Below are 27,703 nucleotides of genomic sequence, written 5' to 3'. Positions count from 1 at the left end.
TATCTGCTACCTCATGCTGCTGGGGCTCTGTCCCTGCCAGCTTCACTCTGCCCTGGAAATCACACTGTACTCTTGCTGTAACAGCCACTGACAGATTCCATTATAAGAGCATATATGCCACTTAATCAAACAGCTTCATCGCACTTTATAATGTACTGTATTCACTTTGGGGAACACTATGTGAATACTGATTGGCAGAATTTGGACCATATTCTTATCCTTACTAATTGCAATTTATTTCAGAAATAGACCCACTGATTTTGCTTTCCCAGCACAGCAATTTTTCTGGTTCTCTCTTCAATACTTTCACACAGTTATGCCCAGCTCCGCTGCTGATGTTCAGTATTCATGGTAATTGCTGGGTAATAAACTTTTAAATGATCTATCTGCTGGTAGTGAGTGTCAGCTGACAGGTATTTTTTAACTCTGAAACACAAAGTCTTTGTTTCTGTACCAGGTACTTACCAAAATCACTCTTGCAATCTATTCATCCTTTAAACCCTGATTCTAATTTTTTTCTAGTCACCTGTGTAAGCATCTCACAGAGACAACTTAGCACTGGCATCTGACTCTTGCTGTGTCACTTTGCTGCTGCCATCTCTAAATGTCTCACTATACACTTTATTGCTGGCTATTAATTTTTAAGATAGTTTTATGTTCCTTATTAACACCTTATTTCTCAAAAGATAAAAATGATGTTGTTGCAGACACAGGTTCTGTAAAAATATAACATCTGAACATACCAAAACAAGGATAGAAGCTTGTTTCTCAAGGATCGTATTTCCTTCTCAAATTTTATACACAAACAAGTTTCTCCTTCTTTCCCCATTGTCTATGTTGTTTGGATAACACATACTTCCAATTTATAAAAAATAAACAAATCCCACCAACTAGAGCACTACCATTACTCCAGAGGGTGATGGAGGATATTGGTCTGAATAATTTTCATGCTTTCAAACTTTCTTTTCACCTCTGAAAGGCAGAATAATGTAGGTCACTTTTAATGAGGAGCCTTGTGTGTGGCTTTCCCCACACACTACACAGCAACCAGGCACTTACGAGTTCATGTTCTCCCTGCACCATCGCTGTACTTTATCATTTTTCAACAGGGATGACTTTTGCCCACAACGCTGGGGACTTTCATATGGTGAAGTCTCTTGGCTGCCTCATTAACTCTGAATCAGTGTGTGCCCTTGCATTTCACTGTATAATTTCCTCCAGCATTCATTATGCTGCAGTTTAAACAGCCTCTGGCTAGAAACTTCTTGAAACATCATGATGAAATTACTTTCTTGACAATATACAAGCCAATTACAATGTAATTAAAAGATACACTAATCCATTCCCTTCTTTGGTAATGGTATGTCGGTTAAGATCATCCAGTGCATACTCGGATGGTGTCTATGAAACTTTTGCTATAAACTGTAAGCTACTGACCACAGCCCCTGTTTTCTCCGAAAGATGCGAGAATTATCATACCTGTTCTCTTCGAGCAATCACAAGGAATTAAAGGGGTACGAGCTGTTTTGAATCTAGGGTCTCCACTCCTCAGTGCTCTGACTCCCCAGGCATTTCAATGGGGTTTTTTGTCATTGGGCTGGGAGGATTTGGAAGAAACCTGGCACCTGGGCAGCTCTCGCCTGCTGGACTCCTGGTTTTCAGAACGAGCCTCTTGCATATTCCTCTGCAAAGTGAACAGTTACATTCCCTTGTCTTCACTCTGCTGCCCACTTTTACTGTCCCATTTGTTGCAGTGTCTGTCTATACGACCTCCACATATACCAGCCAAGTCCTTCTGTCCTTCCCCATCACTGGGCAAGTGCAAAAAGACCTGAAGGCAGCAAAACCAAGCAACTCCCCTGCCCCTTTGCCAGCCATCCTCACAAAATGAGTTCCCAATATTCACACCTTTAAATATATGGGCTCAGCGGTTCCCTTATTCCCTCACTTCAGCCCACTCCTAAATCCTCCAGCTCTCCTCTGCCCTGCAGCACTCCTCACCCTCCTGTGCCCTGTGGCTCTGGGGAAGAGGGACAAGGACCTGCCAGAAGGAAGGGGACAAGGATATACCTGCTGGAAGAGAGGATGGGGCTGAAGGACAGGGGACTGTGGAGAGTGCAGACCTTCAGGGACAGCAGCAGCAGCCTGAGGAAGCCACTCCTGTGAGAATCACAGCCCATCAGGTTGGTGGTGCCTCAGGAGAAAATGAAATACTCATCAGGTTGACATTACACAGCCAGCCCCATGCTCTGCATGACAGCAGCACTAACGGGTATCAGCAGCCCTATGCTACTCCTCGTACTTGCAATTCAACACGCTGCCCACAGCAATACGTTGACTGCTGGAAGTAAATAAAGCTCATGGCAACTGGGTAACAGTGTTTAAGTGAAGTGCCCTGTATTCTTGATCACTTTAAAATATTTTTATTGTTATGACATAGTATCAACTTCTGTTGGTAAGAAAATATCCAAAATGAATCCAACATCTTCGTATCCATTTTGGTGGATAAAGAACATGCTGAATGGCCGCACACAAAGAGTTGTGGTCAATGGCTCAATGTACAGCTGGAGACCAGTAAGGAGTGGTGTCCCTCAGGGATCGGTGTTGGGACCGGTCTTGTTTAACATCTTCATCGCTGACATGGACAGTGGGATTGAGTGCGCCCTCAGCAAGTTTGCTGATGACACCAAGCTGTGTGGTCCGGTTGATACGCTGGAGGGAAGGAATGGCATCCAGAGGGACCTTGACACGCTTGTGAGGTGGGCTGATGTCAGCCTTATGAAGTTTAACCATGACAAGTGCAAGGTCCTACACCTGGGTCGGAGCAATCCCAGGCACAGCTACAGGTTGGGCAAAGAAGAGATTCAGAGCAGCCCTGCAGAGAAGGACTTGGGGGTGCTGGTCGATGAGAAAATGAACATGAGCCGGCAGTGTGCGCTCGCAGCCCAGAAAGCCAACCGTATCCTGGGCTGCATCAAAAGGAGTGTGACCAGCAGGTCGAAGGAGGTGATCCTGCCCCTCTACTCTGCTCTCTTGAGACCTCACCTGGAGTATTGTGTGCAGTTTTCGTGTCCTCAGCATAAAAAGGACATGGAACAAGTCCAGAGGAGCACCATGAGGATGATCATGATGATCAGGGGACTGAAGCACCTCCTGTATGAAGACAGGCTAAGAAAGTTGGGGCTGTTCAGCCTGGAGAAGAAAAGGCTGCGTGCAGACCTCAAAGCAGCCTTCCAGTATCTGAAGGGGGCCTATAGGGATGCTGGGGAGAGACTCTTCATCAGGGACTGTAGTGACAGGACAAGGGGTAATGGGTTAAAACTTAAACAGGGGAAGTTTAGATTGGATATAAGGAGGAAGTTCTTTCCGGTTAGGGTGGTGAGGCACTGGAATGGGTTGCCCAGGGAAGTTGTGAATGCTCCATCCCTGGCGGTGTTCAAGGCCAGGTTGGACAGAGCCTTGGGTGGCATGCTTTAGTGTGAGGTGTCCCTGCCCATGGCGGGGGCGTTGGAACTGGATGATCTTAAGGTCCTTTCCAACCCTAACTATTCTATGATTCTATACAAGTTGGATTTCAGTGAAATGCCTCTGCAAGCTAATGTGCCTCATACGTGTTTGTCTAAAATAAAGTATTAGAACAGCCCCTCTGCAGTTCGCACAAGGATTCAGAGTTGTAAGAGATACACATCCTTTGTCACCACCTTCCTTCTAGGGCAGGCTCCCTTAATTTACTTGAGCTTCAGCTTTTTTTATCTTTAAAACAGAGATAACTTCTGCCAGCGGGGATGCTGTGATGCTAACCCATCTGGTATTTGCCAACACACGCAAAACTTTATTCTAATAAGTGAGATATACAGAAAACAGGACACCACCAACTGATACTGTCTATATTCTTCCTCACAGTCCTACCCAGTTTCATTTTTGGCTGGAAAAATAGGTCAAAACACTAAACAGCAGTTGTTTGAGGGAGAGAGGCAACTTTTAACTTGTTTTGGTGTAAATGCCCTTCTTTTTCCAAATCAGCATTCTTAAAATGGACAGGCAGGGTAACGGGGGACTCTCCAGAGGTGAGAGTGAAGGCAGCATCTCTTCTCAACCTGTTCCTTAATCAGAAAAGTTTCAATACAAGAGGAATAATTCATGTGGCCAGCAACTGATTCTTGCTTGGGAAGCCCTGAGGGAGAATTTTAATCATGGAAAGCTCACCTTCTTCTAAGACATGCTAAAATGGGCGGGTGGCTCCCTCTAAATGTCTTTTGGGCAGATTACAAAGCAAAGCTTGGACACCCATCTTGTTCTCAGCACGTCCTTTGCAGTTCTGGCAGAGCCTCTGGCTGAGGGCACACGCTACCCCTGCAGCTTTCCCCTGCCACACACAGTAATTACTTTCTCTTCATTAATTGGTCTTAATGCATGCATGCACATACACAAATCAAGCGACCTGCTGCTGCGAGTACAGCACTTCTGGCTTGGAAGTCATGTGCGCTGGGGTTTGTAAAGCCAACAGCCCAATACCACCAGCACCAGCTTCACCCAAGCAGGAGCAGGAGCAGCCAATGGGGTGTAAGCAAATCTATGGGGGGGATCAGCTCTGCCCAAGAAGTTGCAGGGGTCGTGTGTGCTGACGGCAAACCAAGGCAGCTGGGGCGGTTAGCTGGCGCTTCTGGAAAAGAACACACCAGCACAAACAACATGCTGATGGAGATATATTAATGCTGTACCCATGTCAATGAAACATTACCATCAATTTCAGCAGGCAGTATGGCTGATTTATAAGCCAATATATAACAAAACATAGCACAGGAGATGTTTGGAAAAACAAGTATGCGACATACGCATGACAAATAGAAAATCTTTAGTAAGGGATGATTTCTGCAATCTCTCTCCCAGGACAGTGATATTTTAACATCTTCATCCAAACAGAACATAGATAAACAGGCTGTAAACTTGTCTCATTACCCTGTGGTTTGTGCTTTGGCAGAAATGACAGATGATTTTTGTACATGAGCAAAATGTTTTAACTTACACATTTGACTGTGGTCTGCTAGGGGAAAGCAATCACCTCACTAGTTACTTCAGAGGGACTAATCAGAGTGATAAAATGTGGTATGTAATAAAAACTGCTGTCTGAGCAACCCATTCGATCCGATCGATCAGGATTCTTAGAGGAAACACTTCAGTGAACTATCTGGTAATGAAAAATGAAGAAAGAAAAACCAGTGGTGGTGGGGAAATCTTCCTGCCTAATGTGTCACCTAAGCCTGATGAACTCCAGTGTAAAAGCTAAAGAAAATTCAGTGCTACCCTGTAAACAGTTCAACCAGGCAAAAGTGAGTATGCAGCTGGCATTTACATTAAAAGCTCTAGTCTGCACATATCAGTCTCCTCATTCCATTTAAAAAGAACATTTTTTTCACCAAAAATGGCCTCAGCCTTATCTACCTAATACAGTGATAGTTTTATACACTGTGCTACAGGCTCAGTTTGGACACTTAAAGCTCTTGGTTCATTAAGATCGTGAAGTCAAACTAGTCAGAGATAAAACAAATGAAGTTTGGCAAAATCACTTTTAAGGCGCCCTGTGTTTTTCCAGTATTCACTGCATATGCCCATTGCAGATTATTGCCCTGAAACCAGAACAGTTATATTTAAAAAGTCAGCATTTATGAACTTAAGAGCTTAATGTAGCCCTCCCATGTCCATCTTCAGCCAGGGCTGACAGTCACAATCCTCTCTGCACAATAAACACGTGGGGGTACCATCAGCCTCCTACCTTGGCTCCATCCACACTGATAATCCGATAGCTGTTTCTCGTGCTGTCATAGAAGTAGGAAACAGTTACAGCCTGCTTGCTTGCGGGAACCCAGTTCTTCTTCGTGCTGGGGTCAATTTGGAAGACATGGGCTCTGGTGGTGAAGATGGGCTGTTCTCTGGAATAGGGAGGGACAGGAGAAATGGATGCATGAGTCTGCAGAAGGTGAAATGTCTCAGAAGCCCAGCCTTGACCAGGCACGCTGAAAGCACAAGACAGAGAGAACCTGCCAATCCCCCAAGTTGAAAAGGCAGAGCAGCGACACTGCTGAGCCATGATCCAGCCATGGGCAGCTCTCCTTGGCATCGCTAAGTGACACTCAGAGCCCTAAAGTTACTGCTGTAGCCCAGGAGGCAGTTGCCTGTTTTCTCCCCATGTTATGCTAACTCAGTACCCACCTTTTCCTCCAAATATTCATTGCCAGGAAAGGACACTCTCATTCTGTCTTTCCCCAGGCACATATTGTGCCAAAAGCAATAACAAGTGCCCCTTGGCTGGATTTCCTCCTACCATGCATTTCTGTGAACCACTACCTACAGCCAGGGCTCCTCTGTGGATGCACCAAGGACTCCAGCAACCTACAGGCACAGCATAATTACTGAAATATTAATCTCTATCCTTAGTATCCCACTGTTCCGTGGATGCACATGAAAATTTCATCAGAGGCAAAAGCAGTCAATCATCCTGGTGGGTGAGGGGGGAAAGAAATACAAGCAAAACCCTGTGTTGATATATACTGCCTTTCAGTTCAACTCAGTGGATGATACACTGCCCCCGACACCCTGTTCCTGAACACCAATCCTCCTTGAATGCTTTTTCTCATCAAGAAAATTGTGCTCACAGTGGAGGGGTTTTGTTTTACCTTCAATGTGTGACAATGCAAATCACACATCACAGCAGAGATGCAGGACCAAAAGAACAAAACATGATACACATAAAGTCTTCTGGGTTGAAGATCAGAATTAAGACTTACTTAAGGGCCATAAAACTAAACTCACTTCCAACTGTACCTTTAATCCAAATTTAGAAGTGAACTGCAAATCAAGCTCTACTATGCTTTTATATACATTTTTATGCTCTTAGTTCTTAAAAGCTACAGTATATAATGGCCTACATTAAGTGTACTGCTCAATATATTCTTACCACATGCGAAATATTGTATCATGAATAGTTACTCCTGACAGAATTATAACAGGATTCAAACCCTACTGTACTACAATAGAGTCACCACCCAAAAATGTTTACCACATGAAAACTGAAAAGGCTGCCAGGCTGAATTTTGCACAAAGCAAATGAAAAGAGGTAGGTGAAAGGCCAGAGAGACCTCATGCTCTCATATGCTATTCTTTCCTATTCATATAAATAATTATCTTCTATTATTCTCAGTCCCATAGTTTTGGAACTATGTTTTTATTAAGATTTCTTCAGCTCCCTGTATACCCAGCTGTGCTTCTGCAGAACAGAACGACTTCAGGTACTGCACGTGCGAACTGGATCAAACATCGGTGGGAGTAAATTTGTGAATATCAAACAGATGAAGTGATTTAAGAGTACAATTAGGTCAGGAAAGACAGAGTGAACTTGCACAGCCCAACGAGTCCTCAGGAGGGAGAAAGTGAAGCAAGGGTTTCCTCCTTGCAAAGTTTCACATTTTTCCAGAGGCTGCCGTGCAAGTTTCTGGATGGACAGCAGTGCCAAACCCTGTACAATACTGCGATGAAATAAATGGAAACTACAATGAGACTGTCACTTTACAGCTGTGAAACAGCAGCAGTTGCTTCTGCTCTTCCTTATCAGTAACTCACTGAACCTGACTCTCATTTCACATGCTAAAATCAATGCCATCCTCAGCTGTGAGGAAAGAAGGAGCAGGTCTCCATAACATTTAAGAAACATTTCCATCACCCATTACACAGGTTTAGCAGCGTAACACCCACGAAGGTCACAGAGTTTGTTTGCAATAAGGAATGCAGGGAAGGGCACTTTCCCCCAAGCCACTTACTCTTCTACTCTAAAAATATGTACTTCCCTGAGTGAAGAAAAATCTTGAATTATTTTGCCTTTTACTTAACTCTGTATTTTTAGTAGATTCTATACTAATAGTTTCTGCTAATGACAATACAACTTATATATATCACAGTCTAAACTTTCAGAAGTTTCCTCCATGCAAACCTTTTTCACAAACAGCTTTAACTCTGTTAAGTCATCGTAACAATACCAGAAAACACTGTTGAAACTATGCCTGGCCTCTCTGCAGCAAGAGCTGTAAGCATATGAAGTAAATCTGGGCATAAGAATAGAATGAAGTGAAAAACTATCTCCAGTTTTTCAGGAGTTTCGTAGCAGCGACTGTTGCCAACAGGAGCCATATACATGCATCCAAATGGATAAATTAGTGAATAATGAAGCTCAGGGCTTGAGATAGCCATCTATCTACTCATGTGGGACTTTTATTGAAAAGTAAAGGCAAAACCTAACTATGTTTCTAATTCTCATGATTATTAAACCAAAAAATGAGTGCATTTTGTCTTCCTGGGTGCAAACAGCAGCCCTATCCATCACAGTGATAGCGCACTAGTTGATAAATTATTAAGAAAAAGGATATGTGATGTGCAAACTTAGGCATTTTAACTCATTCAAGATAAATGAGCTGTTGACCTTCCATTAAGACTACATTTGGAAGGGCCAGTTGGTTGCTCTCCACGTATGCCTTCGACCTCTCTGCCACAGGTGGCTACAAAGCAGCAAAGCCCCAAGACTGATTTTTGAGCCCCTGGAGCAGAATCACCCCCAGGACACAACCTCCTGGAAGGATTTCACAGTTTGGCTCGCAATAACTAAGAAAAGAAGCTGCATTTCTGCAGCTGTGCCTGCTCTGCAGCCAAATCCACTTGCAGGTCTGCACCCAGCTGTTACCCCAAAGAGCCCAAATGCATCAGAACAAGGCCCGTAAGTGCACTACCAGCACTGGGAGCTGGTGCCACCATGCCTTCCCTCACACCACAGGACAGCAAACCCAGCAGCAGTGACAAACTCCAGCGGTGCAGCTTTTTACACGGGGGTAGTGGAATATCCTCCTTCATTGCATCCCAAACTCTTTTGACCAGTGAAGCACACACAGAGGCAACTCTGTAACTGTGGCACTCAATTTTCAAATGAAACACTGAATTAGACACTTTAAAGCATTTAAGACAACCTCACAGAACTCCAAATTGAGAAGGATTATTCTGTGTTATTCACTTGCAACTTCTGACATTCAAGAAATCACTTTACTGTTAGAATATTAACTCTGTTTTCCAGGCCAGGGTTTCTTTCCTTTTCATTTTATCATTTCATTTTATGCTTAAAACCACAACAATGCTAACTTGAAATTCCCACAGCACATCCTGTGTGGTTTGAGCCCCTGTAAGCTGCTTGTTACATGAGACTGCCAGTTTGCCTGGGGAGGCAGGGAGCAGTGGCTCTGCCAACCAGGCTACAGACTCATAAATCACAAGACAAAGAGAATTTATGAATGTTTAAAATCTCATTAATTTTAACCAAAGTTGTTAATGATTGATTAAATACCCTTATAAAAAAATGCGTTTAAAAATCAATTTGACAGTTAACATTCACTGTTTGGAGTAAAGCTGCTTGAAAGGCAGCAAATGGAGACCTAAATTATAGCTAATAAATCTGCATTATTAAACAAAGAACAAAACAGAAAATGCACTTTTATAAGCTTTTTAAATTATTAACTATCTAGAGATAACCAACTGCATTCACAGCTGTGTGAGATACAGTATCACTTTCTGGTTAATATACAACCATGCCAAATGTTACAAGTGTATGACTAGCTGCAAGCCATGTGTTTTATATTACTCTTCCTAATCAGAGGGAATGAGCTCTCACTTAGGAAAAGTTCAAATTATTTAATTCAAAGTTCCGTGTTTACCATTTGAATCATGAGCACAACCAGTGATTTAAATCACTTCAGCTGTCAAGAGCCTTTGCTGACTGGCAGCCAGCATCGTACAGGCTGTGGGATATCAGCGGCTGATGGAGTCCTGGCACATGGCTGGGGGCCAGCCAGCATTCAGGAAAGCCCCAGGCCCAGCCGTGCGGGGGGCTGTGCAGAGCTGGCTTTGAACAAAGCACTGATGATGTGCACACTTCTGTATTGGAGCAATCTTTTCTGATAGCAAATACAACAGGGTGACTCATTGGGTGCCTGCAGGATCAGCACCCAAGTACTTTCAAATGTGCAAAGTGTCCAGTGCGCATCTGGTAGATGCGCTGACCAAGATGTAATAGAACAAAGCAGCTCCTTTACTTGCTGTAGGATCTGGAACATCAAACGTATTTGTGATAGGAGCTCTGGTACCTCGCCAGAGGGAAAGCCACTATTTGTATGTTTTGCTAAAACTTTCATTAACAGATCACATAAAATAATTTCTGAGATAAGGATTCCCAGTTTGCAGGACCGGATTATTTGTACTCTCCCCACACTAACACTAGACAGCTTTGCACTAACTGCCTAATTTACCAATTGGAATAAACATATTTTTTGAAAGAACATGTCCTCATACAGCTGCCATTTGGTGGAGGAGGCACTTGCCTGCAGAAAGTGCATCAGTCTGAGTCTGGAACGTGGTGCTTCCTGCTACAGGCCAGCATCATGCACACGCTGAAGTTTATACTACCTGACAGTGCCAGCAGATCTGCAGTGATTTGCTGTAACAAGTATTAGATAATGATGCTCTTTCAAGAAGGAAAAAGAGTAGGCACAAACACAAAATCCCACGTTGTGACACCCTCCCATCACTGGTCACAACACAAAACATTTTATTTGCTAAACACACCATGAAAACTTTGGTGTCAGTAGTTATCTGTATTGATCATCACTACTAGTGCCTGACAATGCAATGAAAAGAACTAATCCTTTACGTGCATCTTCACATATGTTTTGGAGTGCCATTTGTATGCATTTATGATAATGAAAAAATAATCAATGTTGCTAACTGGAGAAGTGCTGTTCCCACCATAGCATTTCTACTGTCCCCCTGACAGCCACTGCCACCAAGCATTACCTGTGCCTCTGACTTCTCAAAAATGCACACACACCTCCAAGGGCTAAGAGCACATGAGCAAGGCAAACTTGCACCTTCAGTCCCAAAGAACACTGCGTAAGTATATCCTGTCCCTTGAAAGCAGCAAGGTCTCCAGTCATTCCTCCAAGACCCCAGAAGTCACCAAATGTCCCCCGTAGGCCAGAAGCAGAGCTGGCACCAAGGGTCCCCATGAACTTGGGATGCTGCTGCCCTGCCAGGCTCCTGTCTTGCCTGTCTAGATTTTACTGTGTGACGGCCCCCAAGTTCATGGATGGAGATTTTTCTCCTATTTGAAATATTCATCTCAATGACAGTCCAGGCAAGTAACAATGCCTAAAAATTACCTATGAAAATACTGTTTTGTCTACCCGTAACACTCCTCACTTGTTCATACACACACCTCAAGCTTTTGAAAAAACCCTCTCCCCAAAACACCAAAATCCAAGAAAAGGATTTACTCTGATGAAGGATGTGACTGCTGTGGGGAGAAGTTACAGTTCATGGTGTTGCGCACAGTAATGAGCACGCTGGCTGCAGTTTATACATATATTTCCGCAAAGCAAAAGAGAGAGTCTGCTGTCCTCCAGCCTTTTACATACTGAATGCTTGCACTATCTTGGATCAAATCTTTTCAGGAAGTGAAAAACCACATGAACTAGCTTCTTGATGATGACTGAGGATGAGTCGCAGGACCCCTCCTTGCCTCGCCATAAGCACTCCAGTCAAGACATGTCATGCATGCCACAGACAAAGCAAATTCACTGTCTCAGGCCAGTTCCCTGAGATACTGTAACCTCCATGCCCATTCCTGCCTGGATCATGGCTGGGGTCAGGAACCAGGCTGGCAGGCTGGGCCCAGTCAACAAGGGCAATACGCATTGCTGGGGAGAGGGGAATGCTAAACCTGCACATTTTACAGATGTGGCAGCAGCAAACAGCCATTACAAAAGCCAGCAGCTTGCTCCCTTCCCAAACTGGCATATGCTAATTAATCCAGGCCATTCAGATCTCATCAGCTATGACAGGCAGGCTGTGGTGCCTGGTGCCAGTGTACACAACCAGCAGAAATGAAGAGCCTGTTTCAACTTGCAAGGGTGCAAAACTCACAGCACGAAGCAAGCAGGCGGGTAATGGCTGCATTTTACACCTGAGGAAACAGCCGTTGGGAGCGAGATGGCATCCAGGGATAACAGAGCCAGTAGCGAGCCTGGAAATAAAATTAAATCGCCTCATTTCCTCTCTGCAGCTTTGCTATCACCATCATTGCAGGGCTGTTTTATACCAGAGCTTCTACCTAGTGAAGGTTTTGACTACATGAATTTAAAAGGTTAAATCAACAGCTGAATATTCACGACTCAACAAGAGACTACCGTAAAAATTAACAGACCAGAGAGAAGTTATCAGTGGTTTTAACAACTGCTCCTACATGATGTGGAGGAAGCTGGGACAGAATGCCGGCCCTGCAAATCACCCTCCTGCAGTCAAGCACTGGTGGCTCCACAGTCCTGGGCAGCTCCTCTTGTTCCTGCAATGCAAAGAGTCCTCCTCACACAGGTATTTCCATAGCTAAAATTACTTGGAAGGATGGAGAATCAACCCTGAGCAATATAAGACAGGAAGGGTGAGCACAGAGAGAAGAGGGAGACCTTAATATTTGTCCTACAGAAGGGATGGGAGAACTGGCCCAGTGCAATAGGCAGGAGACAACTGCACTTGGTTTTTGCTTTTCTTTCTTCAAAGAAACTGCATTTGTTGGCACTCTGCTAGCCAAGCCCTGGTGTTCTCTGCTCCAGGGTGGAACTATAGAAGAGTACATGGAACAACCTCTGAAAGAGCCAGACCAGTATTACAGAAGAAACACTGCTCCCCCCCCCCCCCCCAAAAAAAAAAAAATAGAGAAAACAAGAAAACAGCTATTTTAAAAATATAATTTATTCAAAGTCCTTCTTTTCAGCCTTTCAGCTGCTGAAGTTCCTATTTTGTAAGCAGACCAATCTCATGATGGGGTTGAAAAGAAGTGCTGAGTCTGGCAGCAGCGCTAATCAAGGGCAAGGTCATGCAACTCATTCAAATAACTACATTCATGATTCTCTGGTGCCCACTTTATACTAGATTTGATATCACCTCACCTGCAGAAATATATGAAATTCATGCAAAAAAAGTCCATCAAGCTCCCTTCTTTTGCAGGCATTATTATTTCAACCGATGGAATGTAATTAGCAAAAGTGCTTCTTGCATTTGTAGGAAACATAATAGTTCCAGTTACTTAGTCAGAAAAATTAAGAAAAAACCTAGCTAGCTAAAGAGGCATTTTCTGTTAAAAGCACAGACATTAATTAAACTCATTTCTGAGTAAGCCCATAAGAATAAATCTTGAGGACAAAAGCTCTTGGTATGAAAATCATTGTAACATCTGTGAGATCTCACAATACCATTATGCCTTTATGAAGTCAATATACAAACTAAAAGGCTTAACGTGGGCAGTGGAGAAGCTCACACTTCATTCTTGGGCTATCTCCAGATGGCCATTAACCTTTGAAGACACTGTGGATACACAAGTGACAGGAACTGAGGGGACCCCTGAACTAATCCTGCATAGGTAAGGTTATTTATTAGGAAAAAACCCAACAAGTTGAGGCGCGTGTGAAACTGATAGTGTTACTCTGATTATCTCCGTGATTTTTCCTTAGCAGACATTTAAAAGAGATCCAAAAATTTGCACCCCCAGTAATGTTTACGAAGTCTCCCATTTACATAGGATTAAACTCAAACTTGGACTCTGTTTACCCCCAGCACCTCTCCTACCCTTGCTGACAAATGAGACTGCATCAGCACATAAACAACTTTCTGATTTCTCTGGATCAGTTAAAAATCACATCCTCTGGCTCCCCCCAGCTCCAGTAGAGTTAATGCTTTTAGCACAGCCTCCTTGGGGGCACAATGTTTGCATTGTAATATTTCAGCGAGAGACTGCCATTGTAAATTGAAAGTGTAAATCTTGGGAGTAGAGAGCGCAAGTCTGTCGGAGGAGAGCAGCCTCCCTCTGCACCTTGCCTGGTGCCAGCAGTCCTCAACCAGGCACAAACCCAGGAGGCACTGGCTTTGTTACTACTCCCCATCTCTGGCTCTCAGACCTGTTTGCATGCACCAAAATCTCCCCCAGGCAGCTGGCGTTGGGAAGGATGAAGCACTGGCACACACTGCCCTTGCATTTTACATGTTGAGGACTGCTCTGGAAAGCTCTTGGTGAGAGCCTCTGCCACAGCACAGGGAGGCTTGAGCAGGAGGGACCACACAACAGCTCATTACAGTAGTGTGTGCAGGGATGAGCCAGCCCAGGGGTACCCCATGTATGGGAAACACTCTGCACACCTGCTGTCAGAGCAGCCCAACCAAATCCAAATGAAACCATGGCTCTGTGCCACCATGAATTTCCTCATGCACAGGTAAAACACCATGGCAGTTGGTTGTGTTGTTTTACAAGGAGAAGCAAGGAGCCAGTGAAGATCTGAAATGCATGAAGCTCCTCAAGCACCATCCAAAAAGAGGAAATGAGGTGCCAGCAGCCCCAGTCACTCCTGGGCCTCCTCACCACACATCAGACAGCATACAGAGTGTCTGTTAGTTAGCACTGGTGAGAAATGATCAAGGAACAGAAAAACAACATGACACAATTTTGGAAGAGAACAGTAACTTACTTTGCATTTGTAAACCAGCAGGAAAATCACAGAATCACAGAATCCCAAGGGTTGGAAGGGACCTCAAAAGATCATCTAGTCCAACCCCCCTGCAAGAGCAGGGTAACCTACAGTACATCACACAGGAACTTGTCCAGGCGGGCCTTGAATATCTCCAGTGTAGGAGACTCCACAACCCCCCTGGGCAACCTGTTCCAGTGCTCTGTCCTTTAGTGGAGGCTACATTACTATTATTAATCCTGCACTCTGCGTTCGGTGTGGCAGAAAGCTGGGAATACTCTGAGGTTGTGTGTGCTACTTGGTGTTAAAAATGAAGAGATTAAATGTCAGAGGATACATCATCAAAATACATTGTAACTAAACCCAGAAGATTGATGTGAAAACCCATGTGGGTGTTTGTGCATGTAAAACCCACTGACACTAGCAGGGCAGCATCTCCATGTTTAGGACTTTTGCTCCTTCCATGCTCTAAGAATGTGCATGGCAGATGAGGTTATCGACACAAAAAATCAAATGAGAAGTTGTTTTTTAATCAGTAGCATAATCAAAACTTCATTATTGAAAAATAATATGATTAAATACTCCATTATTTCAAAAGCCATGGAACTAAGCAGATCCTAGGAGGGGAGTTCTTTTGCACACTAATCCATGCATGTAATTATCGATATGCTTTCCCATGCCCTATTCAAATGCTCTCCCCCTTAAGGCTTTTCTTCTACTTCTACTACAGGGAAAAAAAAGCCAATCAGTTCAGTTTAAAGAACAAGTTGTATAACTCTTTATGTACTGCCTAACGGATCAAATAAGGAATTCTACAGACCCCATAAGGTCACAAGCAAATGATACGGCTTTGCTTGTCCCAGTGGCCACCTCCATGTGCAGGCAGCACAGGCAGGGCACGGTGTGCACACTGTGCTGGTACATGCTGTGACCAGCGATGTTGTCAGAGCACCTGGGCTAATAAAACACTCAGGTCCGAGTGCTTTATTAGACTGCAAGAAAAAGGGTGCCAACAGATCGTTTAATACAAGGATACATGCCTTTAATGAAACTTAAGCATGCAAAAATTAAAAGCAATTAAAGAATAAGCAATTTACTCTGGAAGAGATTAGAAAGATGCAAACCAATGCCCACACTGGGTTTTCCATACACGTATCAACTTGCCCGTGCTGAGAACAGCACTGGGCTGGCGACAGCACTGCCATGTTTAGATAGATTTGTTGCTACCAGTTTTCTTCTACAGCAAACCATCTAGAAGACAAAAATTGTCAAATGTAGTCAAAGACAGTGTACTAAGAACAGCAAAGAGGGATCCAGTGCAAGTGCATCCTCGTGCTTACAGCCAGGAACCCCACAGCCGTAGTTGGGAAAGGGCAAGTTGCTGGGCATGAACAAGCACAGCTAAAGCCAGTCAATTCCCCTCCCAATGCAGTTGGAATTAGACCATCTGGAAAAAAGCAGATTTCTATTTTCTGGCAATTTTAATAGACAATCAACAACCAGAGTATTTTGGTTGCTGCTGGCACACCAGCAGCACCTCTATAAGGAACTGGCGGACCTGGCTCTTGAAACTAATGTACATACTAGCAGCCAATAAGATCATGGAATGACACATTTCTTCTGCTTCAAGTTAAAAATGCAAAGGAAATTTCAAACATTTAGAAGTTTATTCACTTTAATCTTTAAAAATGTAACACCATCTGTTGCCATCAGATTTACGGTACAGCTCTCAGATATGTACATTTATTTGATGGTACAAAAAGCTGTCAGCAACCCCAGCACAAAAGTGAAGATCCTCTGGTAATCTCCTGAGCTACAGAGGGAAAAACTACTAAGTCTGAAAAATGGAACCAACAGGTTATTCATGAGAAACACAGTATGAACAAAAAAAACCCCCACTACTCCCCTTGTCACACACACACACACACCATCCCCCCCCCCCTTCATACCGGTAAAAAAACAAACCCAAACCTCTACAACTTGCTAATACCACAACCTGCACATATTTACAGGTAGTGTTGGGAGAAACTTATCCCAGAAATTCCTGAACCTCAACAGCCAACTGTTTTGATCCCTGCAGTCCTGCTCCCTTGGCACTTCTGATTTCTGCATGCCAATGCCTCGAACTCTGTGGGTTATGTGAGGTACGGGTTATATGAGGTCTGGGCTATGGGAGGATTCAATTTCAAAGATCAGCATTTTTCAAGCAATGCAGGTTCTATATCTACAGGATATAATGCATACATAGATATAAATAAAATAAATTAAAAAAAGAAAAAGGCATTCTCCTGTCAGCAGAGTCTCAAAAATTAGTGTGGGCTGGCTGAAAATTTGTACAAGAAACAAAACATAGCACACGTTCTCATTATAAACTTATTATACAAGATGAGTCCTAGTAATATGTAAAAGCAAACAAGTTATCTCCCAGACATGCATCAGTCATTACAAATCTAATACAAGTCCTGTACAGCCAGGCTGGGACACCCACGAGCGGCTGGATTTGCAGGAGCAAAGTCAGAGCCTTGATAGTGTCAGATCATTTGTAATGTTAAAATTAAAAGGGCTTGACCTTTTTTTCCCCAACAATTACTTGCTCTGCTGGAAAACCATCTTCTCCCTTTTATGAAATCAAACAAGAAACACTGGAAAAATGAATTCTTCCCTGCCTGATGCTAATGATCACATTTCTCATGTTTAGAACATTTAGCTTCTTTGTGCTTTGGAAGTTAATACAACTGGAGAGGACTTAATAATATTTTTTCCCCTGTCACACACTCTGTCCTGCTGTTATTTCTTGATTGAAAGACTGCAAGTAAATCTGGCTTTGCCTTATGAAATTAAGGTTTACTAGACATAAAAATCCAGTTAGTGCTACAAAAGTTAAGGCATACCATTTCCCAAGTCTCTTTTACACCAATACAGACTTATTTTTAACCCTTTCTGTCAAGGATGAAAGACGCAGCTGAATGACTGGATTTTTTCTCTCTCATTTATATATTGATCATAATAGGGCCAGACAGGTAGGCCTATACAAGTGCTGATTCTGTCAGCAGACAAAGTTGCCAGGACTGTGAACACTGTCACTTATAGATTGATAAATGGACTACAGGGACTAATTGTATTTCAGCATCTCTGGACAGATGGCAGATCTTACAGCCATATGGTGATTATTTCCACTGAGCTGAAAGTATATTAACACTTACCAAAATGTTTAAAGTGATGAGATGATCTAAAATATTCTTTCCATGAACTGGACTAAAAACAATGGGCATGGATGGGCCTGCACGCTGGGGCTGGGCTCTCTCCCAGGATTCCTGTTCGGTGCAGGCTCAAGGGCCTGCGGCTATCACACAGTTATTGATGAAACTGGCTGTGTGCTGGGTCCTCAGCTGGAGCACAGTGCTGCTGTGATAGCCAGGGGATAACATGCCTCATTTTAGCTATTCTGCATTGCCCTTATTTAGTTGCCACTATTTACTGCTTGATATGCTGGCTGCCCTGTGAGCCAGCAGCACTGATACATATACTTTATTTTCCCACTATTTTCTTCTAAATCCTTCTCTACTCTTGAGTTGAAAACATGCTGAAGTTATTGTCGTATTATTAAAGGTAGCCACATACCAAGCTCTGGCCCATGAGCAGTAGGGTCCATGGAGTAGGACTACACATGCACAATAGGCAGTTAGATGTCTATTCAAAGACGAGGAATCAACTGGGAGAAGACAGAACCATGCCCCAGTAATCCTGTGAAACAAAACAAGCCAGCTGCATGGTGGCCAGAGGCTCATCCTGCTCCCTGCAGTCTGAATAAACCATTGCTAAGTTCTGCAGTGCCACTTCAGCATGGAGCCAGTAGCTCATCATATTTACCAAATGCTAACAAAGCACCTGACGGATAATACGTCAGGCTGATACGCATCCCAGATGGCACAGCCTGCTTATGGCTGCATCCTTTACTAACACTTTTGCTGTGGAGCTTTGAACCTTTTATGGGATTTATGCAGCACCGAATTCACACTTCAAAACAACGGGAGAGTACATGCTGGAGACCTGATCCTCTCCTGCTCTAAGTTACTGCCTATTTATACCAAACAAATGTGTGCAAAATCAGCTCGTAAATTCTAGACAGATTTTTATGCTAGAATAATAACTCACAGTACACAACTTAAATGACCCTCTGTTTAATTATCTGAACAAAAGTCTGAACACTTGTTTTAAAATAGGATTAAAGAATCATGTCTTGCATCCTGCAGGAATTTGTTTTCAGGGCACTCTCATGGTAAGACACTCCTAGTTAGCAGAAGCCAAGACCTCCCTAGCTGGGGGGAGAAAAAGAGTTCATGCACGAGTTTCCCCTATTTGCCATAAGTAAATTATAGCAAGTCAAGAGCTAGAAACTGAACTTGTCATAGTCTTTGTGATCTAAAATTAGTGCCTGGTGTTAGCTTGCAGAATGGATCAAGTACTCACTCAGCCACTGAGGAGAAGGTGCCAACTGGTGAGAAATTCTTACTATGCTTTTTGCACATTCACACTTTAGCACCCTAAGAATTAAATTCATTTGACTTGTAAGGCCTCTATTACAGATCTCTGTAAACACAGATTTCCCTTAGGAAGTTTTACTACCCCTCGAAAGGCAGCAGAAGAGCATTTCAGTTGCCTGTTTCTCCCTGGACAACCCACACTAACCCTGTGTTTTTCCATGTGCCTCCCCAGCTAACACTTTAACCCAGGCTTGGAGCTGCTGCTGCCCCGGGCACCGGCTGGGCTGTTCACCTGCAGGGAGATGCAGCAGCTCCAAAGTCACCACATGGGAAGGAGGAGTGCCAAAAGGAGATGAAAAAAGTTAAAAATTGGAGGAGAAGTAACTTAGATTCAAGGTGCAAAGTCTGGACCACTCTAACTCATGTAAATCAGCCATTCTTTTGAGGGATAACAGGCAGCACTGAACCATCCCAAATCATTCCCAGCAGTCATGTGTCTGTTTTCTCTTCTGGCCAATGAATCAGAGGTCATCCTGTAAAGCAGTTGATGAGTATAAATTCTTTCCAGTACAACCTCATGCCAATCCTGCTAATTTAACAGTTATTGGAAAGTGTGCTGCAAATCAGGGTAATATTACTTTGATATTTCATGGGAGAAGCCTTATGGAGTTGCACAACATTGCTCTACCTCCTAAGGACAAGGATGTCAATTCATAAAGCAGGGAGGAAAGACTAAGCAGGGAATGTGAAGTGGATTAGATATTTTGATTCTGTTCCAAACTCTAAGCTTAAAATAAAAAAACTTTGGCAACTTCTCCCCCATAGAATTTGAAATGCTAATTTCTAACTCAATGGAGAGAAGTTTGTGCAAAGATCTGAACAATACATATGCAGGATTACTGCTCCAAGACTGAAAAATGCAGACTACATCTTGTCTGTAGAGGGAAAAGGCAGTAACAACAACCTCAGGAGAGGTGTTTATCACAGGTGTTTATCGCAAGGAGCTCGGTCCAGCTGAAGGAGGAAGCCCACCCCACAGCCCTCTGCACAACCAGTCTGGGGAGGCAGAATAAGGCAAGAAAGATTGCTGAGAGCATCAGGCTGCATACAACAAAGTCCTTGAAAGCTGATACCTCTTCCATAATATGCAATTTTGAAGGTCTCTAAAACCAGATACTCAGAACTTTCTGCCCAGGGAATGTCTTTGAGGTTCACACAGAAACTTTAAAGACATAATTTGTCCTTCAGATCTCTCAGAAGACAAAGTGGATTTTCACATTATGCACAAACCCATTACCCTGCTACAAAGCACAGAGGAAGGTGGAAGAGGCTCAGAGGATAAAGGAAAGTTCCCTGTGGAAGCATGGACTCACATACACTTCTGGATCTGCCTGGCAGGAGGCGAGCAGCCTCCCCATCCACCCCAAATAACTCCCAAGCCAACAGCTCCTTTTCTGGAATGTGGGATCTGACCCCTGCACAGCAGCTATTGTGTTTCAGTGTAACCGGGATTACAGACTCAAGCTTTTAATTGAATTTTCTTGAATTTGGGTGGCTGTAGAGAAGTAACAAATCCTTGTTCCCAGCCAAGCCAATTTCTGTTCATCTTGAAAAGCACCATAAACCAAATCAGACTGCTTTTTATGTGTTAACATTTTTAGAACACATCTTAAATACAAGTTTATGAAGACCACCTGTATCAACAAAAGACAATAGAACATTAGCTGTCTCTCATAATGGACTACATTAGTGACAAACAGCTGTCAAACACAAGATAAAATAATCATTAAAAGAGAAAGCTCTTATTCACCTGCTTGCTGTAAAGTTTCAAGCAGCTGAATTTCCTTTATTGTTTCATAACAGAAGAAATCTCTCCCTATCCTAGCTAGAGGAGGGGGCTTTAATTATGACAATCACTGGATTACACACATACCTAAATGGACTCCAAAGATGCTTTTATCTCCTCCTTGTATACTGAAGGGCAGTGGTTGTGCCTTTGGGTGTACCGTGTGCCTGTGAGCACACTTGGGCTGCCCTGTCTGGGCAGAAACCTCCTGGCAGGTCAGGGCAGAGTATTTCAGCTTTGGGGCTACCAGGGGTTTGGGCTATGTGAAGGTGTAAGAGGTGGCGGCTTTACCTGGAGGAGCAGTGGATAGGCACACCCTGGTTAGAGACAGAGTGATGTCAAAACAGAGACAGGGCGACAACTATGCTGTTGCCATCTTTGCACCAGCATCTGAACTAGCCACCCGCACAAAGCTCCCGCCTCCTCTTCACACATCATCTTCTCCAAAATAAACAATAAGAAGGTGTCAGACTCTTCCCCACATTCCCTCCCCGCAGCCCAGAGCCCCAGCGCAGCCCTGGGTGCTGGCTGGGAACATTCTGCGCGTCTCATCTCAGAGAATTTCTCCTGTTTTTTTTCAACTGCTTTCATTGACAATTTTCAGTATCACAAAACAGATCACATGTTCTCACTTAAACAGCTACAGGGAGACATTTTAGACGTGTGCAACAGATTTGTAGTGGGAAGCCGGAATACAAAAGCCTGATAAGACCAGGGAATGAAATAAAGGCAACAAACAAAGTGTTGCTGCTACAGAGAAACTCACCAAAAGCAAAGAACTTGAGCCAGTCACTGCAACACGATTAATACAAAGACAGAGAGTGTGCATCTTGAAGTACTGTTTTCAAAAGGAAAAGCCTTGCTAAATACCCCCATTTCTGGCTACCCTACCTGTTCTTCTTCCAGGGGTGAAACAATAAGTAACGAATACTGAAAATAAGATGCTCACACCTCCACCTAATATTATTATTTCCCTTCAGAGCCATAAAAGTTTTAAGTCATATCTGTTTTTCCCCTCAAGAAAGACAGTGTTCCATATCTGAGAAAAATCTACTGCAAAGTGTTAAGCAGAGACAAACAACAAGTATGTATACAGTAGGTACTCATACACACGATTTCACAGCCCATAAGGAAGGATCCTCAGTACAACTAGAAGCAGTTTTAGGAAAAAGTATTTTACAAGCTGGCTACGTATTTTTAAATGCATTCCACAGAGGCCTTTGCTGTCTTGCTGCACTGATGGACTAAATTTTGCCTGATAAGAATGCAGTTGCAGGACTTCTATTATTATAATGCAAATACTACCACCACCTAGCAGCTCCAGAGGCTCGCTCAGGCCCCTTGATGTGCCGGCATAAAAGTGCAACTTCTACAGATAAATCCTTTTGAATTGCAGCAGGGCTCGAGTGCCTAAATTCTGCAGGTTGCAGTGAAACTTCCAGACGGAAAGAAAACAGTTTGTCCCTTCAGAAACCCATACAATCTTGCATTTTGATAAGCTACGTCAAATAAATAAAATGAGACTAGTGTGTGTGGGAGGCAGGAAAGGAGGTTGCGTTACCACTGAAGTGAATAAGCTTTGCACCGTTACCAGCAGTCACTTCTGCTCACAACTCCATTGCCAGGCCCTCTTTCCCCTGTGTCAAATCTGCTCGTTCTTCATGATAAATCCATAGTTGTTTTGCAGCTAAGGCTCCTGGTCTTGCCAGCCTTCACCATGAAGCCCACAAATCCTAAAACACCTACACAGCAGAGCCTCCTGCTCCCCTATGAGTCACTAAGCAGGCTGTCCCGCTCACTGATGTCATCCACCAAGACCCATTTTTTCTTTAAACAAATCCTACAACACCTCAAGCATCAATTATTTAAAATGTTGTCTTCATTTTAATCCTTACCCCAGCGGTAAAATTACCATTACAAAGCATTTCCAAGTGATGCAAGAGGGTCCAACAGCTTCTAACAGTTGCTGCGTCAATGAGGAGTAAGCAGCCAGTGACTCGTGTCACACATGAGCTAAGCACAGAGCATCCGAGCCAGCAGCAGCGGGCAGATTTCTCTTACAAACAGGCAGAGAGCAGCTAGGATGTGTCACCAAAAATACAATCAAAGATCAACTGCATCATCCAATCTCATCTTGTACATTTTGCATTAGTACATATTACACAACCGCTACTCACACTGTCTCTAACCTGTGCTGGGTGATGTGTGGCTATGGTGCAGCAGTAACCTTGCCTGATACTAATAGTCTATTCCCTGCCTAATTGCTTTTGCCATTAAAAGTGCTTCTGTAATGCTCAAGCTTAAAGGCTTCCTGTCTTCATTTAAAGGCAGTGGCCTTGTCACATTGAGATTTAATAACAGAATTGTCAGCTATTTACAGGGTACAGCTGAATTATCAGAGAAACAAAGTTGAAATATGTTCCCCTAAGCACATTTACATCCCAAAGAGCCACGACCAAAACAGAGTACAAACAAGTCACATGCTGTATTTGCAGTGCACAAAGTGCACAAAAGCAATGGACAGCATTCAGAGGTGAAAGCAAGCAGAGATTTGCCTGCGTCGCAACCTTTGGGACTGAGGACCTTCTCACTCTGTACATGCCCTATCACAAAGTTAACAGGAAAACCAACAGCTGATTCAAAACACTTACGTGTCCTTAAATATACATTCATGGGTGAGGCTACTGTAAGCATTGCATTAATAGAGCCAACTGAATGAATAAAATGAATACATGAATACACAACACTGCAGAAAATCTAGATGTAAAACCAGGCTGATGCCTGTGCTCTTGGGTTCTAAGCAACATCATTGCTCTTATATGCCTGTTTCAGGCATGCTGGGAATACGCTTGAACACTTTGTCAGATCTTGAACCAGTTAAAACTACTTTCAGTCTAAAGGAACCAAACATCAAATAATTCTTAACATTTCAAATGATGCCTTTGTTGTCAGGAGACCTACTCACCATCCTCTCTTCAAACAGAGAGAAGGGCTTAAGGGACATCCCAACTTTGAGGAGGATATTTTACTTATAATTTCTTTCCTCAAGTGCTAATCATATTAACAGTGGTAATTAATTAGTTAAGTAGCTGAAAGCAACTTGACTGTGATCACTCTCTTAGCATTAAGTTTTCTTTGTGTCTACTCTTTATACAGCATTGTCTATGTGAGCAAATTTTGGTGTAATTTGCACCAGGGCACTCAAACTAGCTGTGGAACTGGCAGACTTTTTCCTGTTGTTGTTTGCTGAACTTACCTCCAGTAGACCCCAGATTTTTTTCTTAACCTCGTGTCTTTCATACCAGTCATTCCTTCATCATTTCCTTCTGCTACTCTTTTATTAGCTTGTTTAGTAATTTCTCCCAATCCCATGTTTTCCTTGGAGCTTATTCACACAGGAGGTCTTTGCCAAAATTCAGTTATGTGCATCTATCTGCACTCCTCATATGCTCCTCATATAATTGTGTGAGAGGTGACAAAGTCTCTCACTTGATGGCAGACTTGGATGAAACACACCAGCATTACAGGTTTGTTCACCCACCTGAATGCAACCACACCAAACCCCTAAGCACACACAAATCCTGATGATGATCTAGCTATTTGCTCTGGTTTTTCTTCCTTTTCTCCCACACCAACAAGCTCCCTGCCTCTCTGTCTTTATTTAAATTATGTTAAATGTAAGAAAGGGACTACATATAACAGGTTTTATACATACTGTAGAGGTCAGCAGAGTTTTCCCATCCATTTCAGTGAACCCAACATACTGTTACAGAACTCAGAGCTCTCTGGATCCAACTTTTCCACTGGATTTTGTACAGACACCGGTATCTAGAGATACTGAATACCCAAAGTCAGAACAGCAGCAGTTTATAACCACTCTGCAAAATGGGAATAGCTACATATGGAACTGAAGCTATGAAGAATCAAGCATCCCCAGCCAGCTGCTTCAAAAACCATGAGATTAACAGCCTCAGCATCTCTCAAATCTAAGCCCCTTTCCTGGAATACCATCACCAATTGGATGATGCCTGATGCGATCTACCTCCCTGAGCTAGGCTAGGAACTGAACCAAAGCTGATGTCCTCAAAACCTCAAAAGTGAGTCCCTGAGCTCACAGTATCAACTCAGCTGTGTTTGAGCATACACTCATCCCAGCCTTGCTTTGAGGGACACTGGCTTTGCAGTGAAACCAAGGTGCCCTCACCTGCCTGCCGCTCCCGGGTCCCAGGATGCCCACCTCCTACATGGACAGATGGCTTGGACAACCTTTGGAGGGAGCTGGTGTGAGACTCCTGTGGATTTCAGTGGGAGCTGGATGATGGCCAGGGTGAATTTCCTCTGCAACACACTCTTCCCCACTACAGAGCTTCTAAGGCGAAGCTTATCACCATGGTATCTAAAGTACTGCTAGTACCACGAGAGGCCAGCTTTGAACACCGTCCAGAATTAGTGTCTTCCTGTAACACTAACTTCATCACATCGTCTGCTTTCTTCACCACCTTCTTTCCTCATTCTCCCATTTGCTTGCCTTTTACTCCCCAAACAGAGCCCTATGTTGGCCAATGGACGTTACTATTACCAACAGCAGAAGGGAAGAATGCAAGGCAGGCTTTCCTGATGCTCTTAAATGTCACTGCATAATAAAAACATTACATATGACTGCTCTCAGAAATATAGGCCCCCAACTGTACCTTCTCATGAAAGTATTACAGGAGGGGAAGGATTCTGTTCATGAGGCCAGTCTCCTTAAGATGAGGTTATTTCACTTCTTGATACAGACTTGGAAACTCCCATTTTCCCACCTTCCAGGAGGAAGGTGTCAGCTCAAAGCCCACCTGGGGGAGGTACGAATGGATGCCAGCTTCATGGGACTCATTTACCACATTAGCCCCTGTGGAAGCAGCACAGAGAAGCCATCTTACATCAGCCAAAAGGAAAGTGTACTATGAGCTAGTTCATCATTAACCTGTGCAGCACACAATTCTACATTGTTGTACAGCTTTCTGCAATAATTTCTAGCACACAGAAGCCTAATTTTCGTTTTGATATGATTTATAAAACAGATTTAAAATTCCATTTTATTGCTGGAACGTATTTAAATTAGTTGAATTTTAATCCAACAGATAATATAAAGAACAGCTTGAGCAGCACTGAAGTGATTTACAGGTCTAATCCAAAGTGGATACTTGTCACACACCTCATAACAAGAAATATTTTGTAACATACAGAGAAGGAAAGAAAAAGATACTAAAGAAATGGAACCAGTAAAAGAATGTAAGCACATATAAAACAGATATCCAACATCTCCTTAAATCATCTAATAACTAAACCTGAACCATTTTTATAACTGGAAAGTTAGCTTAAGACTGCTTAAATTGAGGTCAAATTGAATCAGATCACAGCTATTAGATAAGCAGGCACAGTTCTCTAAAGCCAGAGCCACAGACAAGGAAGCCACTTTCTTGGTTGTATTAGCCCTTGGCTTGCAACACCCAGAGACAAATCTGGTGGTAACTTCAGGCAAAGATTTCTACAGCTGGAAATACATGACACCGTGGTTTTGAAACGGCTAAAGTTTAATCTCTAAGACTACTGAAGCAACAGCAGTTATCAGATGTACTGGGTAGAAGAAAGTGGTGATTTAGGAGACTATTTGTTCCCTTTAAAGTAAACATTTGTCCAGTGAGATCCTTAACAGCGGCTTGACTTAAACCCAGTGGTTTTCTGCCAGAAGGAATAATGGGCATGGAAGCAGGTTTTTTTTTCCTGGACACTTTTTGTTTGGTGGGTTTTGGGGTTTTTACAACATTGTTTTCACTGCCCCTGAATTGACAGGCTTTACCTGTTTTTTAAAAACATGTAAATTACTTCCCTAAAACTTGACACTACCTTGCTGCCTGGCAGGGTGAACTAAACCAACAGTTTAAATAGCTCAGCTCACACCTAATAAGCAATTTAAATAGCTTTGCTGAGCTCAAGTAGCTGTATCAGGTTTCATAGCACCATCAGTCACTGCCAAATCCATAGGCAGCACTGGAATGAACCATTAGCAATGGTCACCCCCAAGAGGAAAAGGGGAAAAAAAGAAAAGAAAAAACATTTTAAGAGCTAAGAGTACAGTCATTGTCACCTTCTGTGACACCAAAATATGCCCAGGAAGCAAATCCCACTGGAATATCTGGGACAAAACATAGTCTTCCAAGTAAAACAGACTAAGCTCTGTGCTCTGATCACAACATGCTTCACACAGACAGATGAGGACAGAAGTGCCCAGTTCACAGAAGGCAAAGCTGAAGCCCGCAGAGGTGAAGGATTTAACAGCAGCAATGGAACAGGGAGGAACATGGGGAGGGCTCTCTCTTGTGTCACACGTGCTAAGCCATAGCTGCAACAACACTGTCACAAATGTACTTCCAAGTTCTCTGTATCAGGAGGATGAATGGCAAGATAATGATGTGAGACACTGGCAAAATGTAAACCCACAAAAGCCCTTGTGTGCACTTTGTACAGAGCGTACGAGGGTGTACAACCCACGCCACAGCCCTGGGAGTGAATGATGCTGGGAGACTGATCTCACATGCACTGCGCTGAGTCTGAAATAACTTACCTGAAGTGAAGCACATTAAATCATGATATTGAACTAGACTGGTGAATGTGCCTGCTCTACCCGTACAAGTCTGCACGACCCAGCACAGCATACGTAGCAGCACAGACACGGAGCGCACAGGGCACAATCAGAGCACTCAAAAGCCTTCAAGTCCTTCGCAGCTTGA

The 27,703-nt window shown here is 43.3% G+C and overlaps 1 protein-coding gene across 1 annotated transcript in view; it reads right to left on the bottom strand.

Moving 5' to 3' along the window:
• The window catches only part of HOMER2 (homer scaffold protein 2), a 57,472-nt gene that overhangs the window by 28,087 nt on the left and 1,682 nt on the right, over positions 1 to 27,703 (bottom strand). The window contains exon 2 of the mRNA XM_065688271.1: positions 5,774 to 5,930. Coding sequence (XP_065544343.1) covers positions 5,774 to 5,930 — 157 coding nt within the window. The remainder of the gene's footprint in view (positions 1 to 5,773; positions 5,931 to 27,703) is intronic.

The sequence above is a fragment of the Lathamus discolor genome, chromosome 8, assembly GCF_037157495.1.
Source record: "Lathamus discolor isolate bLatDis1 chromosome 8, bLatDis1.hap1, whole genome shotgun sequence".
Classification (NCBI taxonomy): Eukaryota; Metazoa; Chordata; class Aves; order Psittaciformes; family Psittacidae; genus Lathamus; species Lathamus discolor.
This window is presented reverse-complemented; position numbering and strand designations above follow the sequence as displayed.